Source organism: Peromyscus maniculatus, chromosome 10 (assembly GCF_049852395.1).
Source record: "Peromyscus maniculatus bairdii isolate BWxNUB_F1_BW_parent chromosome 10, HU_Pman_BW_mat_3.1, whole genome shotgun sequence".
NCBI lineage: Eukaryota > Metazoa > Chordata > Mammalia > Rodentia > Cricetidae > Peromyscus > Peromyscus maniculatus.
In genome coordinates, this window is record NC_134861.1 from 63,460,417 (window position 1) to 63,479,375 (window position 18,959).

Genomic DNA, 18,959 nt, shown 5'->3' on the forward strand with positions numbered 1-18,959 from the left:
ACATGCTTAAAACAAAGGTTGCCAGTGAGTATTCACACTTAGAGCCAAGGAAAATCATACGGAGTACAGGATGACACGGTGAAGGTGAGTTTACCTACCCATGTCCATCAAGCCTTATGTTGCCAACAAAATCGTAGAGATGTCGGTTTGGACTTTCACACTCAATTCTGCCAGAAATTCTCATTAGACTGTCAATGTCTTTGATATCCGATGTTGCTGGTAAGCCCTGTTGGAAGATTTCAAATAAACAGAGAGTATTTTAAGTAAGTATCGTGAGGGCGGGGCACCCTGCAAGGTCTTACAGACAAGGGATCTCACTATTTTGCAAATAATTCTCTTCCTTTACACAATGCCGTCAAACTCTAAGGTAGGGGTACCTTCCCTATCAATGTGAGCATGGACTTTCAGTGCAGAATAATATAACTTTTATGAAAGCTCTAAAGTACCCAGTGCGCCACTTACTTCTAAAAGTCAAGATCAACATTTGCTGCTGTCCAGTCTCTGAACCCCGAGTCTAATGAAGGGGATGAAACATCGACACAGTCTGCATTCAAGGAGAGCACTTTTGTCTGTCCTTCCTTTTTTCTCCACCCCTTACTCTCCCCCTCCTTGAGAGGGAGAACCTCCAAGCAGTTCTTCACTCAGCTGGAAGAGACAGGCACTGAGGCCGTCTATCTTCTTAGACATCTGAGTTTGGTTCCCCCACGACATCCAGTTCTTCTGCAGTTCTCACACCCCACTGACATTGCTATCACTCAGCGAGGGGCCAGCGGTATGTATTCTAATCCCTCCCCCCTCCAGACTTTAAAAACAAAACCTTACAGTTGTTTCGTGCAACGTTTCATAGCATGAAGGGCAAACACAGACATATAAAGTCACTCAAATCTCCAAGATAAATACGTTTCTGAAGTGCAATGAAAAACTGGGCTTTTCAGTATGGCAAACCTAATACTAACTGGGACTAAGAAAAGCAAATTAATATGTCAAAGGACTTAGAACACCGTGTAGTGGCACTTACCTTTAATCCCAGCACTCACAGAGGCAGGTGGATCGCTGTGAGTTTGAGGCCAGCCTGGCCTCTATAGTGAGTGGAGGCCAATCAGGGCACACCTGTATATATTCTCATTCTCATTCTCATTCTCATTCTCATTCTCATTCTTATTCTCGTTCTCTCTCTCTCTCTCTCTCTCTCTCTCTCTCTCTCTCTCTCTCTCACACACACACACACACACACACACACACACACAAGCATTAAGAACTACTAAACTGCTACTGTTATTACCATTCAAGCATTGGCTATGATACAAAATGGCTAACATATTATAAATAATATTTCATGATTGGTCATATTTAACCAGTACAGTAAATCTGGCTCCCACAACACTTCTACCAGTTTTTTGAGACATGTTTCACAATGGTTCAAACTGACAATAGTTGTAATTAGACAAAAATCACTTTCAGACAGCTAGAGGGTCTTAAACACATACGACAAAGCAGTGACTATGAGCTGACAGACAGCAGAACTCACTTGTCTGATTTTCAGGTTGGTCTCGCCATCTAAGTTGGATGTCTCGATGTAGCACATGGCCTGGGGCTCGCTGTGAGTCGTAATTGGAAAACACAAAGCTTCAGTTGGGGAAGGGAAGGAAGGTGCTAGCTGCCACTGACTTAAGAACTCACACTCACTAAAGCCAACAGTTCTAGACAATGCTATCGTCACCTGGCTCCTTGATGACTTTCATTCTAAGAGCAAGGCGGTGTTGAGGTAGAGCTTCTCATCATGCACGACACTCATGGATCAGCCTTCCAGCCAGGAGAACCCAAAAAGCCATTTCCCGACAACACTCAGGGATGGTCTTCATGATAACGTAATGAGGAGCCACAGTTTTTAAACGGTGTATCCATATAGACACATCACAGACTATTTCTGAAGTGTAAACCAGGGTTGTGTCTAGATTTATCTCCAGCTCAGAATGTCCAATCAGGCTTCATGCTCACGGCCCACATGTAAATTGGTTATGCAAAATGGTTGATTAAAAACTTCCAGATTGTTCCTTCAACGAGCTTGTACTTACTACTTTAATCTTTTAGCTGTGATGACAAGATCACACAGACCACATACTTATTAAAAACGTAAAGCTACTTTTAAAGGATGTATTCTACAATGAAAGGGACATTATACTTTATATGTTTTGGCCTATTGAGAAAAAACTTGTTTGAGAGGGGTGTGTGTGTATGTGTGTGTGTGTGGTGTGCATGTTCATGTGTGGCCAGGTACATAATATGTGTGGGAGAGCACGTACGTACATGTGTGGAGGTCAGAGGACAATCTCAGCTGCTACCAGTCCTCAGGTGCTGTCCATGCATTTTTTTTCTTTTCTATTTTTTTAATTAAGAAATTTGTCCATGCATTGTTGAGACAGGGTCTCTCACTGGCCTCAAACCTGCTGAGTAGACCGGGGTTAACTGGTCAGAGAGCTCAAGGGATCTGCCTGGGTCTATCTCCTTGGCAGTGGGCTGACAAGTGTGCCGTCACACCTGGGCTTTTTCATGGAGGTTCTCCCTCAGGGACTGAACTCAGGTCCTCACGCTTACAAGCAGGCACTTTACAGACTGGTCTGTCAACCCAGCCTGACTGAGACATTTGAAGCAGAAAGATAATTAAAGCTACAGTCAGTCCACCTGGCTACAATGCTCCACGTCCCGAAGCTGCCACATCTGAGTGTTGTAAGTGAATTCTGTATGTGGTGACCTGGGGACCGTGTTCTCCACTTACATAGAGACTCTTACTTTTTGCAAGAGGCTGCTACAGATTGTAAATTTAATCCTCAACTCTATAGAAAGACATTCTGAACATAACCCAAAGAGTATTCTTAAGTTAAACCAAGCTCATTAACACTTGGCTCCATAATAAGCCTAGTTTGCCATCTGATAAATAACTATTAATATAAAAGAAACTTATAAGTCACAATGATTGGAATTTTTTAATCAACTTCCAATTTGTACATGTGTAAAACCAACTGCCCTAAGTGCTAGAAATGGGCATTTAGCTTAATTTTGTCACCCTGAAGTTAAGAAAAGTGACTTAAAGACATAAAACATCAGATTTCATAGATTCATTTTGAAGTAACTTTGCACATTCTCTAGTTTTTCCCTGTGAGCTTTCTTTCATATAGACTGCTATTTCCCAAGCAGAGAAATCTTTCCATACTTATATTTTCACTCTCAATTATTCCAAAAAAAATATTTTTAACTCATGGTCACGATAGTTATTCTCACTCTGGCAACTGTCCAACTTTCTAACTTCCTCACATTCATTTGAAACACAAATGGTTTCTAAAACCGTAAAACACATTTCTCTGCTAACAACAACAACAAAATGGTGACCAAACACTGAGTGAGACCGTCGATTCTTTTTCTAGGCAGTAAAACATATTCAAATGTTACTAATAAATATACTTATCCAAAGCCAGTCTCATATGAAAATGAGAATAACATTCTAATTCTAATACCGCCCTCCATACGCAACAGCGTGTGTAGAGCTTTCAATGACTAAGAAACTAGGAAGTTTGAATGGAAGCCAACAAATACACCCCAATTTGGAGCACTCTTCATGCTGATTTGAGACCGTTATGACTGCAGTAGCTCTAACAGGGCTGTGAAGAAGCAGAAGAGTCGGGGACTCATGCTCGTTCATAAACACGTCAGCAAGTCATGATAACATCCAAGACACAAACTACAGTCAGAGGCAAAGCAAGCTTTTGGATTAGTAAGTGAAACAATGAAACAAGATGCACACCACTGGACAGACACCAGGGGAGGACAGCGGACATGGACCACAGCAATCTGCACTGGTTCACAAGTTACAGGCGGCAGAAGAGACTGATCCCAAAGCATGCAGCACAAAAATGTACGACATCCAGCCTTGTGCAGGGGTCCTCTCTAAACCCTATACAGGCCCAAATTTTAGTCGCAGTCACTGCAGAAATTCCACAGAACTTGTAGAAAATTTAAAAAATATGCAAATAGGAAAACATGCTTAAAATGTAATCAGTTTTCAATGATCGCTTCATGAAAAGCTTAACACTGTTCAAAACAATATGCTGGAGAGTTAGTAACTACAGCCTTAAAGTTGAGGCATGTTGTTTAAACATGTGACTAGTGCATAGGAATTTAAAAAAAAAATCTCTTGGACTCCGATGGTTAATAAGAGGAGTTCAATCTGCCCAGTGGAGGGACAAATAGCATCCAGCACTGTATTCACAAAGCGCCTTTAAAATATCTCTGATGCACGCCATCTAGGAATGTCCGCGCCTGCGCTTTCACGGCGGAGATCCAGCTGAACCGCATTTGGGCGCCATTGCTCTTTGGTTTAAGGTGAGGACCCACATGCACACACCCTGTACCACTCTGCGGTTCTGACCTTGAGGACAGACTGATGAGATCTGCTGGGAGGTGTTCCCCATTGGTCACTCTCACTATTTCCCCCACCGCCACCTACGTGTCCCAGTTTAAAATAATTAAAATGGGGGGGGGGAGGGGGGAGAAAAGAAACAAATAACAGAGAAAATAAAAACCAAACAAATGGACAAAAGAGACAGAAGGTTTGAAATTATTATAGAAAGGAATTCATGTTAATAAAAATGTCTAATGCCGATTTTTTCAAAACTTATTTTGATCAGGCCTGAAGGGAAATGAAAGTATTTAATATCCAAAGGACACTTATTTGATTTTTTTCAGCCCAATTTTCAATTTCTAACATGAAAAGTTAATATTTTAGAGCTTACATATAAGTATTTCTTATCAAATTAAATAAAAAAAATTTGTAGTTATTTTAATCTTACAGATTTCCTTTTTTTTAAAACAAAAACTCAATTTGCTGTCAACTCTATGTTTACTGTTATCAAATAAGCAAAGAAATAATTTTAAGATTGTGTGTTAGCTATTTGAAAAATAAGTACACTACATTAAGGCCCTTCTCTCACCCACTACAAAAGTAATTCTGTTATAATTCCAAAATGTTTTCAAGGTTGACTGCATCCCTATCATATTAACTTTAATGGAAAGCTGCACAGATGTCTGTCTTGGGCAGTTAGGGGGCATGACTGCAACATTTGGAGTTACTTAATAATTAATAAAGTATAACGAACACATTGTGTTTTAGAGAGTATAGGAAGGTAAGCCCTTGTATCCTGAGAGAAGTCTTCAGGGAAGGTATGAAAAAGCCATACCAAGAATCTGCCTGGCCTTGAATTAAAGCCTTAGTTGCTCTAGTTTCTGTGGCTACATGGTAAAATCTCAGTCTTCTCATTCAGATTGAAAGTCAATGAAACACAGAACTTTCAGTGACGTTCTTACTTTAATCTCAAGCTGCCTCAAGCTTACCTGTGAACTTGCTCTCACATAGCCAAGTCAAGCCAATACGTAAATAGTTCTATTTTAGAAACGCTCCCTGACAAAGTTATGAACAAAAGTAACCAAGAACAGAAAGTCTGACTTAAGAACAGTCATTTATCCTTCACAAAGATGTCAGTTATAAAACAGAGAAATAAAAATTCCCTGAGTTGCTTCAAATCCCTGAATACCTGTTTCTATAAATAGTCAGGAACTACTAGTTTCCTGATTACGATTCACTAACTTGTCAAAAATTCAATCATTTCAAACCATGACCTGATTAAATAGATTTTGAAAAAAGGACACTGTCCATATTTTTATGTGGATTTTACAAATCAAACTGTCCAAGGAAATGATGATAAACAACCTCAAGAATATTAAAAAACACATTTCTTCTTAATTTATTTTAGGACTAGTTTTAAGGTTTTAAATCCTAAATTTACACAAGGACTAGTGTGATAGTTTTTAATCCTAAAGCCATATGTTCTGAATACTGATTCACAACTATCTTAAATGTGAATGCAATAAAAATGATCTAAATTCAGCAACAGAAAAGACGGAAAGAAAAGAACAGAGTACTCATTTTGGGTTGGATAACCGTATCATTTAGAAAGGTATAATGACAAAAAGAAATCACTCATCCATTTTCTTGTACCCTTTCACCATAAGGAATAGGGAAGTTAGCAAGAGATGATTATTGCACCATAAAGGACTTTATGAATGAGGACTGAAAGAGAAAATTCACAGAGCCCACTCCATGGATGGCATAAGGCAAATGATAGGAAATTTTAGATAGAGTTAGTGGTTCACACACACCACAAGGATCTGGATGTAGCCAGAGGAAGCAGAGACCCTCAAGTTTGGGCTATGTAGTACCCGATACTTCTATATGGCAAACAGGAAGCCAATCAGTTTTTTAAATGCTTAATTAAAAATCATGAGAGGTTTAAAATTCTTCGTTTATTCTGTATTTCCTTGGAGAAATCACAAGGTCAATGCAGGGTAGAGAAACCATCCTCTACACTGTTTGAGCATCAGTAGGTGTCTCTACCTTGATGAGAGAAGGAGTGTCAGCAGGTATATACTCTTTGCCTTTTATTATAACTATATCTCCAACATTTACCTGAAAGAAAACTGGGAATTGGTTAATTATCTGCATGGAAATATGGTAAAAAAGAAAATACAATCCATTGTACTAATGCACAGAATTAAAAAAAAAAATTCTAACAGTCACAATGGCATAAAATTATTAAGGGGTAAATGTATATTTGATTTAAATCTGTCATTTATCTTTATAAAACTTATTGAACAATTATACCTACTTGGTTGACATCACAACTTCTTAAATGTTCTCTCTTTGACACAAAAATAAGAAGGAGGAACCCACTAGCTGAAACCTCTACCCTACTTAAGGACATTTCAGTACAAGTGAAGAACTGATCATATCTGTGATGATTCCTCTTCACAATGACCTTTACGCAAAAAGCAGTCACTTTAATTTATAATTTGGAGTGGAAGAAAACATCTAAGATCCTAAGTTTCTGAGTCACAAGTTGAGGATGAGTGAAAAAGCTGAGACTCAAATCCACACCTACCTATCACCTCGCCCAATATTTGAATAAATGTAATGAGACTATCATTATAATTCAAATAAAATAAAGAGCAAAGTTTATTATACATTCACCCTCCCTGAGTATGGTATGAAGATGAATTAAAGTTCTGTTGTGGCCAGAAACTATTAGAAGTAATCTGTCAGTGTTCTTACTGCCTTTGGCAAATAGCTTTGGGCAAACAGTGCCTCTCCCACTCAGCAACACCTGGCTCCGCTTCCTTGGAGGGAATCATTATAGGAAATTACTACAGATGGGGGTCAGTATGCTCTATTTTATCTCTTGGGAGAAACAGGTGAGGGAAAGCTGGAGAGGGGCATCTTATAATCTACAGTATGAACACTAGTTGTTCAAGTAAGAAAGTGCTGGATGGTATGACCTTAAAAAAAAAAAATCACTTTATTTGAAACTTGCCATGAGGAGTATCTAAAAGTGCCAAATAACAAGGATGCTGGAATCGAACACCCATTACCTCAAAAGAGGGTGAAAATACAAAAAAAAAAAAAAAGAAAGAAAGAAAGAAAAAATAACTATAAAACTAGTAAGCATAAATATATGCTATCCCTTAAAAATGTGCAGTGCCAGTTAACTGAGAAGCAAGGACAAGAAGATCATGATCAACAAATGCTCGGCAATCGAGGCACTTAGAGGGGATGCCACCCCGAATGCCATTTAATCACTTAGAAATCACCCCCCATGTGCTAATGTTTTTCCTCCAGTTAAACTACATGCTTCATAAAACCAGGGCTGCATTACCTCCATGAGTGTCAGGTTGAAGCATCTGACTTAGGAAAATTCCTAAGTGGCCACGGTGCTTTCCAACGTCTTCATTCATTGCAAGACAACAGCAGGGCTCGGGGCTATTAAACAGAAACTATGACACTCTGCACTGAGGGGACTCTAGCAGCCTGGGAAAGCCAAGCGCTTACTCCGTGCTCCAGGAGTTCTCAAGATGTGAGAAAAACAGGGAGCTTCCTTACTTGCCGATGTTTAAGAGCAGATTCTCAAAGATACTCTAGCAGTTTTCTCTCCATCTGGTTCTGGCTTCTTACCATGGCATTCTCCTTTCCAGTATAAGAGAATCAGAAAGGAGGGGAGGCTGGGGTGGAGGACATTCTCTGACCACGGATCCAACTGGAGGACATGAAGGAAATCTTTAGGGCTCTCCATCCATCACCTTGAACTTCCTCAAGCCACTGACAGGAGCAATTATGATCAAGGATTATGAAAAGGGGGTTAAAAATTATCAAACTATAAAGGACTTATTTAAAAATCAAGCTGGGTGGCGGTGGTGCATGCCTTTAATCCCAGCACTCGGGAGGCAGAGGCAGGCGGATCTCTGTGAGTTCGAGCCTGGTCTACAGAATGAGCTCCAGGACAGGCACCAAAACTACAGAGAGAAACTCTGTCTAGAAAAAAACCAAAAAAAAAAAAAAAAAAAAAAAAAAAAAAAAATCAAACTATTTCTAATTCTTGGTAACAATATATGTGTATTTTTTAGTCAAGAATTTTGAAAGATGGTTTTCATCCAGAGAAATCTATCTTGCGGTGGGAACAGTTTTGCAGAGTAACTTTCAAATATGCACCCAGCTCACTGTGGTATGCTTCCCAACAAACCAATTATGTGTTGGTTTCAAGATCATTCACCTAAATTCTCTACCAGCACCTGTCTCAAAAAACGTGAGCAGTGACCTCTGCATGCAAAGCAAAAAACTGGCCTTTGTGTTGTGGTAAGAGCTATGAGGCCAGATGCTTATGTTTCAAGAGATACAGGTTTGTATAGGGGGGGCTTTCTTTTCAAATGAGATTCTTAAAACTTCACCTTGGCAACAGAGAAACCTCTTCATGGCAATCTAGAGGGCTCGGCCGTTAACCCCCGAGAGCTGTTGGTGGTCTGTGATGAGTAGATATACGGTGACAAATCTATAGGTCCTCTCAGGAACAATAAAAGCATCCACATGCTTAGAACTGCAGTGAAAGTATCCGAAGCAAAGTCCATTTGCATGAGGGTTTCTCATATTACGCTGGCAGGTGGATGACATTATTGGTTTAGTATACTAAGTTTATTTTTCATTGTGTATCACGTGAACCAAGGACAAGACCTGAACAAGCAACATGGCCAAGCCAACAAGGAAGTCTGCTTTCGTGTCTGCCATCTGCTCAGTCCACCATTTTTAACATGGCTGCAAGTGCAGCATACGCAGGCCTATTCTTTTAACCTATGATTTTAACTGCTGATATAGGAGCCGCTACATGTTCTGTTACGGGCTATGAGCTCACTCACTGCTTGGCACATACACTTAATAAACATTTATCGGATGGGTGTATAAAATTTTCTGTGTCATCAAAGCATATAAAATTAGAGCTTTACTTATCATGAAATATGGGTGCAGGACGTTGTGACTTACTTGTCTTTTCGCTATTGGATGTGTATTAAATATTATGAAAACATTTTTGCATATGTAAACTCCCTCCCACTTCATGTAGAGAGGAACTATCTATAAGTGATCAGAATCTCTTCTATATGGTTTTCATCGTGAACAGTCAACTACTACTCCACAATGACATATTACAGCAATATAAAATGACAATTCTGGAACATGTTTCTCATGGATGAAACATCAACATTTTTTGTTTACAACTTTTGTTGGTTGGCCATCATACCAAGTCTAGTTATTATTTCTTCTTGCTTATTACAGACTTTGATTTTTTGCTTAAAGAAGAATGATGTGAATCTTTTGTTCTGGTTGGTGCCAGTATTTAATATATTCCTCAGTTATCTGTGACATCTTTTCTTATGTATAGGTTTAAAATTAATATAATCATAATCAGGAGATACTGATCTTTCCCAAATAATTATTAAAAATCTTTGTTCTATTAGTGTATATTTCAAAACAACATTTTAACATTGAATTCTTTTAGTCAAATGGAATTTAATTTTCCACAAATCGTGATTTAGATGTAATCTAAATATTCAAGTATTATTTCTTGTCAATCTGCAATTTTGCCTCACTTACCAAATATCAAAAATGCCTCATTTTGGGACACTATATTTTTTTCTATTTTATTTGTTAATATCTATTTTTGAAACAAACTTTTAAGACAAATGATAGTTTCTTTAAGATTATGTTACATTAATAATTTGAAATAAGTGACCTCTCATTTTTAATTTTGAAAGAACATTTATTTGTGCATTTATCTGACTCTTTTTCGGCGGTGTGTGTGTGTGTGTGTGTGTGTGTGAGAAAGACAGCAGCTTTTCTTTAGATGTTAAAGGGTCACATAGGCGAGGCTAGTGTGACAGCACACGCCTGTGGTCCCAGGGCTCAAGAAGCTGAGTCGGGAAGACGTTTCCAGTTTGAGGTCATTGCTTTCTTTCTACAGGTCACATAGATTTGGTTTGCAAGTATCCCACATATCAGTAGGAATGAGATCTCCTTTTCCTGTTTCCTAACGATACTGCAAACATCAAAATATTGTTAGTTTTGTATGTTAACCTTGAATTCATCACTGAACCAACTCTGGGAATGTAATTCTCTAGTTATAACTACTAAATTACTTTATCTCTTTTTAGCTGGGTGGCTTTTTGGCAACAATCTAAATTCTACCTTTTTATATCATACTATGGAATATGCACGTTAAGTTTGGCCCTGATCTCAAGAATGACGAACAATGTTATCATTATGGGTAATCACAGCCAGTGATTTACTGTCTTTGTCTATTAAAAATTTAAAAGTGAGCCAGGTGGTGGTGGTGCATGCTTTTAATCCCAGCACTTAAGAGGCCGAGGCAGGCGGTTCTCTTTGAGTTCGAGGGCAGCCTGGTCTATAGAGCAAGTTCCAGGGCAGACTCCAAAGCTACAGAGAAACCCTATCTTAAAAAATAAAATAAAATAAAATAAAAACAAAGTTACAACAATCCATGTAGACTAACATAACCTCAAAATAATGGTTGTCATTGGGGAAATTTGAAGGTTAATTTTATAATGGAGCAGAAGAGAGTCATTGCCTGACTGTATTCCCTAAGCAAAAAAGTCTAGGCAAGAAGAAAAAACTTGATACAGTAACTTTCAAAAAAACGAGCCTTTCTGTTAACTGTACTGACAACCCTATTAATGTAATACACCCAGATTCAATCCATTGTATCTGATTATATCCCGTCTGTCTTCTCTATAAAATGTCTAAACCCACAACTACCCATAAAAGCAAGTTTTTAGCTGTTTGGTTTTCTACTTCATTCTTCTGAAACAGAGCTGATTGCCAAAAGAATACAACACCTTGAAGGTGTTTTCCTCCTTGTTACTTTAGTGTCAAAGACCAGAAAGCAGAGAGATGTGAGTTTCCATGTCTCTGGAAGAGGAGATGTCAATTCCTCGTCTAGCCACTGATTTTAAAAAAAAATGGAATTAGTTTCTCATTGAGAAGAGACAGAAGGTGACCACGGATGTCATAAGGGAGAACCGAGTGTGTGGACTTTAATGGAGTGTGAAGGAATCGGCAGCAGGCAACACTTGGTTGTTCCTGTAAGATACTGTCCTGTGAGATACATGTCCAGTGTCCGCTGCAGTGGCCTCCAAAAAGCCATGTAATGAGCCACCACGGCTATCCCTGTGGATGACCAGGGTTCCCAAGTTCTGGAACTAAATGAGCACTGGCAGTCATCATTGCTTACCTTTTACAAATAAGGCCTAACAAGAGTGGACACCCGGGTCACACTGGCCAAACTATGACTCCACTCACTAAATGCCGTGGCGGACACTGGTCCAGCTAGCAGATCTACCTCTGAAGCACGGAACTGGCTCCTGCTTCTTTAGAAAATGACGTTTAGTTTGAATGACCACTTTTCTTAAAATAGTACTCATACGTGAATGGGTTGATTTCACTCTGTAAATTTGAACTAAAATATGCAAATGTGAAATATCAGAACTCGATTTTTTTTTTTAAACTTGGACAGTAGATGATTAAAACAAAATTTACAAAACCAAGTAAATAAAATCTATGAAAAGAGTACTCAAAATATACCATAAAACAAAAATGTTCTAGACAGTACTTTCCAAAAGAATAGCCTCTTTGGAAGAGTACAAGAAATGCTCAGTGCATGTAGCTAAGTGGAGACTTCACAAATTTTTATATTAATTACTAAACAGCTTCTATATTAGTGGAGTTGTTGACATTTGCCTACAATACATACAAAAATTATGTCTATAAAGTACACTTCTATGCATTTCTTCTGGAACAAAATAAAAATGAATGCATACCTTTTCCCAGTGAACAATTTCCCAAGCACCATTTCTCAAAACTGCAAAGAGAAAAGATGGCAATTTAAAGAACATTTTTTTTTTTACTACCAATCATAAGCCTCTATCTAATGAAATGATTATTTTAAACGGATAGCTTTGGATGCAATGACTAGCAGCAATTCACAACTTTAAAAACTAGGTGTGGCAGCAAGGATCAAACAAGGAGATAAAACCTTCCAATTTCTATTTCAGCCCCCATACTGATCTGCCTCTGACTCAAGGCAGCTTTATTGGCGTGGCCATATGCCTCCTCCAAGACCCAGGGGAACCTCAGGGCTAAGTAGGGGTAGAGTTGGGGGGGAAAACACAAAAAAATTATAGAAAAGGAAAAGCCAACGTCCAATTCCTAATGACAACCGTTACCCTCAGGTTGTGCTGATCTACATGGGTAACTATTGTAACAATCAATTTATAAACTGGAATAGACAAAGATGATAAAGCAGGGACATCACAGATTTCTAATGAGTAAGGCTTTAATACAAAGAAGCAGCAGAAAAAAAACCCCTGTATTATTAGGTCCTCAATAATGCAAAAACGTTTTATGTTCGGCTTACTAGAAAAAGTGGAGAAAGCTATTCTGAAATGATGGGAGAAGAGTGAGCATTTTACAGCGGACTTTACTGCTTCAATGCACAGTATGGTTACTCAGCATCTCTAACCCTAACCTACTCTAAGGGTGTGATGTAACACTGAGCACGTGGATGCACACTGAACACTGAAAACAGTACACAGCAATAATGTGAGGCATGTAACCGTACACCAAGGAAGAAAAAAAAATCAAGGTCCATTGATAAATGACACAGACATTAAACCCTTGAGGGCAAAGCCAAGGTTTGCTTTAATCAGAAATAGCAGAGCACATACACAATGCAAAATTACAAAGTAAGCAATTTATAGTGAAAAATATACGCCGTTCAGTGTCTTTTGAAGTTAGAAAGGACAGAGTTGGAACCCTCTAGAAAAAGTGATGAAAACAAGCCCAAAGCATTAAATAGCAAACCTAACATCGATTCCACATCATGCTTTGAAACCAGTATTGTAATATACTATACTAAAATATAATATTTTAATCTACATGTATTTCTTATATTTTCAAATTCTCTTGAAGTTGGGCTCATATCACACTTCGTTCCTTATTTCTAATGTCCTGAACCACTTCGGTCATGTGAGACATTCAGATGCTGACAGAAAAAGAATAAACACCTTGCAAGACATTTGGTGAGATGATAACTTTATTAAATCGGAAGGCTAAGACTAAAGCATGTCCGATATACTAGCCTTGTAACTATATGCAAGTTAAAATTCTTCTTTTTATACTACTTAAACAGACAGGGGGCAGCGATCTGAACCACACACACCCAGCATTATATCTAGTCTCTGAAACTCTAAGGCTAGCAGAGCACACCTAAACTCATCCCACAAGGAAGGTTGCTCCTTGCCAGTGTTCACGCAGTCCCAGGAGTCTAGCGGACAGAGCTCACAATAAAAGCCTGGGCTTAGGCTGTGTTTGCCAATGTTCCCTAGTGTCTTCCTCAGAATGGTTCGTCACCGTGAATCAAGATTAAAGGAGTGGGCATGCTGCCTGTTGCTCATAACCTAGCAGCTAAGATATAAACAAGTATCCACAGGAGAGATGGCCAAGCGCTGTCCACATGGACTCTAACTAGATTAACTGATACAATGGACAAAAATATTTAGTTGAAATTTGTACCCTTCAGGGCCCATTCTTATTAAGCACATGTTTTTTTCCAAATCCAATATTTACTCCCTCCCTTTTTTGGGCATGTGTATGTGTGTGAATGTGTGTGCATATATGCATATTTGGGTGGGTGGGTGTGGGTGCATGTGTGTGTGTGCGCACAGGTGAGTATGGGTGTGTGTGTGGTTCTAGGCATCCTAACTCTGGTCCTTGTCCCTGTACACCAAATGCTTCGCCCACTGAGACATCTCCCCAAGCCCCATCTTTGTTCTTTTGTCGTTGTTTGTTTTTAAACCACTGTCTAATTCCTTCAAAAACAATGAAATCTGACATGAAAATAAAGGTGCCGGGCTGTACAGAATGAACATCCTGAGGATCAACTGAACAACACAGTAACTGGAGTTAACACATGCTACGCTTGAAAGGGGATGAGAGGATGGAACTCAATAATCCCACCAAAGAAAACCAAGTGAGGCATGGGCGTGGTAATTAGGCTGACATATTTACAGTCCTCTGTGGGTATTGTTTAGGAGCCCTCCTCCCACTAAGATACCCAAATCTGCAGATGCCAAAAGTCCTGTATAGAAAATGGCATAGTATTTACATATAACCTATGCACATCTCCCTAAATAATTTAAATACTTAGATTATTTAGAGTACCCAATGTAATACAAATACTATGCAAACAATTATTCTATTGTATTAAGCAGAATATGATGGCAGGAAAAATGTCTGCACTCATTCAATACGAACACAATTCCTTTTCCTTTAATATTTTTTTATCTGAGGTTAAATCTGAAAATACAGAGCCTGCTGACATACATAGCAAAACGTAAAGTGTGATACCATAAATGTATGAAATTTTGCGAAAAAGTTAGAGCAATGATTATAATATGTTATGTATTAAAGAGGAGAGCCTGAGAAGAACATAAAGCATTTTAGCTTATCTGGAAACCAACTCTGAAGGTCAGGCAACTTCAGGTTGAATACCGCACTGTGACCATGTGGCCACCTCCTTGTTACAAAGGTCAGCAGTCTATCACTACATTCATGGTTTCTTGCTGTCTCACACACGGCCTGCTCCCCCCAGTTACAGTATCTGCCTTGATCGTCCCTGTGAGACTCCCCTTACTCAGCTGAAGAACAACTTCAGAATGGACAGACTGTAAGTATTCCAGTCAGTGAGCTTTGAAAATTATGAACACCTAGGTATCCACTACTAACAAGTCCGAGGACTCCAGAGTGGTCCCCTGTACTCTGCTGACACCATCCCTCGGGGCCCAGAAGCCAGGCCAGGCCAAAGTCGTGTGCCATAGGGAGGTCTTGTATTTCACATACACCCATCCCTCTGTATCCACAGGCTCTGATTTGTATATTCAACTAATTATGGATAAAAAATATTAAAAATAAACAAACAAACCTATGTTTGTATAGAACATGCACAGACATTTTTATCAGTATTTGCTAACCAAGGTAGATATTATAATTTTTCATGGTATTTATATCGAATAAGGTATTGCTATAATTTTAATATAAAATATTCCCACAGGCTCATGTTTTGAACAGTTGATCCCAGCTGGGAATACTATATTAGAAGACGTCGGAAACATTAGGAGACAGAGTCTAACTGGAGGAAGTAGGTCACTGGGAATACGCCTTTGAAGGTTACACTGGGTGCGTAGTACCCCCCCCCCCCACTTCCTGTCTGCCACAAGGTACCTAGTTCTCCACCATGATACCCAGGTCCTTGGAGCCAAGTAACCATGGGTTGAACCCTCTAGAACCATCAGCTCACATGAGCCTTTTGAAAAAGTGCTATTTATATCATATAATTCATTACAGTGATGGAAAGTCACTAATAAACATATAAGTAATCCAGGAATGACTGAAGGTATCTGGATGATGGATTATAGGTTATATATAAATATTTAGCCATTTTGTATGAATGAGGTGAGCATCTGGGGAGCGTCCTGTCTTAGGAGAAGGATCCTGGAACTCTTCCCTAAGTGGGTAGTGAAGGGCAACTGTACTTTGCCTCTTAGTCTATGTATTTTTATATTCACTTTCTGTTCACATATCTGGGACTATGATTATAAGACTTTTCTTTCCTTCATTATGCTAACATAGCACTGTGATGGGCTGTGACGAATTCTATTCCACCACGCTATTTTCATGTCTTCACACCACCGCACACTATTGCAATTATTGCTACTTTATGAAATAATCTTTGACTTAGTTATTCTAGGTCATCTAACTTACCCTTTTGTGATGGTAATTTGGCGGTTTTAAGTCCTTTGTCTTTTACCAAAAAAAAAATGATAAATGTATAAAGTTCATAAAGATTTTCCAGTTTTGTGTGTTCATTTTCTTCGCTATAAAGTTACGTTGGCCTTGAACTTGAAAGCCTCCTGATACAGCTTCCTAAGTGCTGAACTGGTAAGTGTTGGCCACCAGGGATGGCTGAATGGTCAATTAAGAAAAATGTATATGACTATTTTGCCTGCATGTTTGTTTAAGTACCATATGCCTGCTCAGTGCACAGAGGCCAGAAGAAGGGATTGGATCCCCTGGAACTGAAGTCACAGTTGGTTGTGAGCCACCATGTGGGTGCTGGGAATTGAACCTGGGTCTTCCTGAAGGGCAGCCAGTGTTCTTAACCATGGAACCACCTCTCCAGCCTGAATCATCAGTACTTAAAACATAACACACACATACACAAACACAACAAAACAGCAAAAACCCCTTCTTAAATTTGATTTGGAGCCCCAGCCTTTTAATTCATGGTTAAACGGTATCTATCCATTTACTTGTGTCTGCATTCATTTCCTCTTAGATATATTTTCCAGTTTTCTGTAAATTGGCCTATCACAAGGTTTTCTGATATTTCATTTCTTTCTTTTTATAAATGATAATTTTATTTCATTGAAAATTAGTTACTGGTAATATATACAAATGTACTAAGTTTTAGCACAATTACCTTTTTGTCTCGGAACTGTTACATTTTCTTATTAGCTTACGTATAGTTACTTTTTTAAAATTATGATTAATGATACTTTCTGAGCCACTTAATTTTTTTATATGAAGAATGTCATAGCATGCTTTTAGATAAACTTGTTACAATCACTGCATCATTGCTCATCTCATTTTGAAAGATAACAACTTCTCTTATTATGGACAAACATCCTAACAATAAAAATGTCCTATAGGGCTGGAGAGATGGCTTGCAGAAGACCCGAGTGTGGCTCTCAGCATCCACGTCATGCTGCTCACAACTGCTTCTAATTCCAGGTCCAGGGGATCCAGTGCCCTCTCCATGCACCACATGCACAAACATAACACATACACACACACATACATATCAAATAAAAATAAGAAAATAAATCTTCTAAAATGTCTTGTTTTTATAATATATTTTAATTTTTTTCATCTCAAAAGGACTTGTGTGTATGAATGCATATGTGTATGTCATGTGCCAGTGTGTGTACTTGTATGTGTGTGTGGGTGCGTATGCACTTGTGTGTGTGAGGGTGCATGTGCACTTGTGTGTGTGTGGGTGTGCATGTGCACTTGTGTGTGGGGTGCATGTGCACTTGTATGTGTGGGGGTACATACGTACTTGTATATGTGGCGTGCATGTGCACTTGAGTGTGTGTGGGTACATGTGCACTTGTGTGTGTGTGTGTGTGTGTGTGTGCATGTGCACTTGTGTGTGGGGGGTGCATGTGCACTTACTCGTATGTATATGGAGGCAAGAGGTTGATGTCAGTTATTTCCCCCAATTGCTCCCCATCTTAACTTTTAGAGACAAGGTCTATCACCGAATCAGATGCTCTCTGAATGGATAGACTGCCTGGCCAGTGAACTCCAGGGATTTGCCTGTCTCGCCTGCCCCGGGCTAAGGTTATAGCCAGTCATTACTATACTGGTATTTTGTTCCTTTCAATAGACATGGGGATCTGAGTTCAAGTCCTCGTGCTTGTGTGACAGAAATTTACCAACAGAGCCCATCCCCCTCGTCTCCATAAAAGACATTTTATGACGTAGCCACCGTTGGCTTCCCATCTTCACTTCCTGCCATTCCCTTCACACCCTCCCTGTGCTCTCCACGGTCAAAGCACTGTGCTCTTTCTTGGCTCCTTTGTGCAGGATTCTGTGACTGGAGCGCTCCTCCATCCCCGTCAAGTTAACCTACCTGTCTTCATCCCAGCTTTCATACAACGTTCTCAGGGAACCTCTGTGGATACTTGGTCCTTTATCACTATCCCAAGACTCCGTTTCCTTTAGAGGACGGATCCCAGTCTTACTTAGATATGTAGTTTGGGAGGGGCTGTTTCTTCCCCAGAAGGTAAGAGCCATCAAAGTGGCAACCCCCTCTATTCTGCTCACTCTAGTATGTCCAGGGTTATAACACTGCCACATGAAAGTACCTGCAAAGTACTTGCTGGGTGGAATGCTGTGGTCACTGGTATTCCCTTGTCTTTGAGACCAGAAGAAGTCAGAACAGCAGTTACACAGATGTATTGATGGTGGAACCCCACTCCCTAGTAAATGTCATATTAAAAATAAGATGCACATACCATTTAATATACAGTTGTAGAGGAAACTACTTTAGCTGTTTCTCAAAAAGTTAAACACATAATTACCGTTGGACCCTGAAATCCCACTCCTGGGTATGTAGCCCCGAAAGAAAAGTTATTTCACATACAGCTTGTGCGTGAGAGTTTTCTGCAGCATTACTTATATTAATCCCAAAGTGGAAATCACCTAGATGTACATCAACTGCTGTCCAGATGAGTACAACGTGGACTATCCATTTAATAGTATGCTTCATGTCACAGAAAGGAATGAATAGCTAAGATGATGTGGATGGACCCTGAAGACATGTCATGTGAAAGACAGCAGGTAAACAGGGCCAGAGACTGTATCATCACACTTATATAAAGTACTTAGAATAGAA

General features: G+C 39.2%; 1 protein-coding gene across 10 annotated transcripts in view; it reads right to left on the bottom strand.

The window, feature by feature from the left end:
• The window catches only part of Atp8a1 (ATPase phospholipid transporting 8A1), a 227,252-nt gene that overhangs the window by 156,854 nt on the left and 51,439 nt on the right, over positions 1–18,959 (bottom strand). For 4 of the 10 annotated variants that reach the window (XM_076546409.1, XM_006974634.4, XM_042257486.2 and 1 more), the window contains exons 6-9: positions 12,262–12,302; positions 4,424–4,497; positions 1,529–1,598; positions 99–226 (exon numbers count right to left, since the gene is read on the bottom strand). In XM_076546409.1, coding sequence (XP_076402524.1) covers positions 99–226; positions 1,529–1,598; positions 4,424–4,497; positions 12,262–12,302 — 313 coding nt within the window. Of the gene's footprint in view, positions 1–98; positions 227–1,528; positions 1,599–1,720; positions 1,771–4,423; positions 4,498–6,445; positions 6,518–12,261; positions 12,303–18,959 lie in introns of those variants that run through there. The other 6 variants (XM_076546407.1, XM_076546405.1, XM_076546406.1 and 3 more) reach the window with 4 other exon arrangements.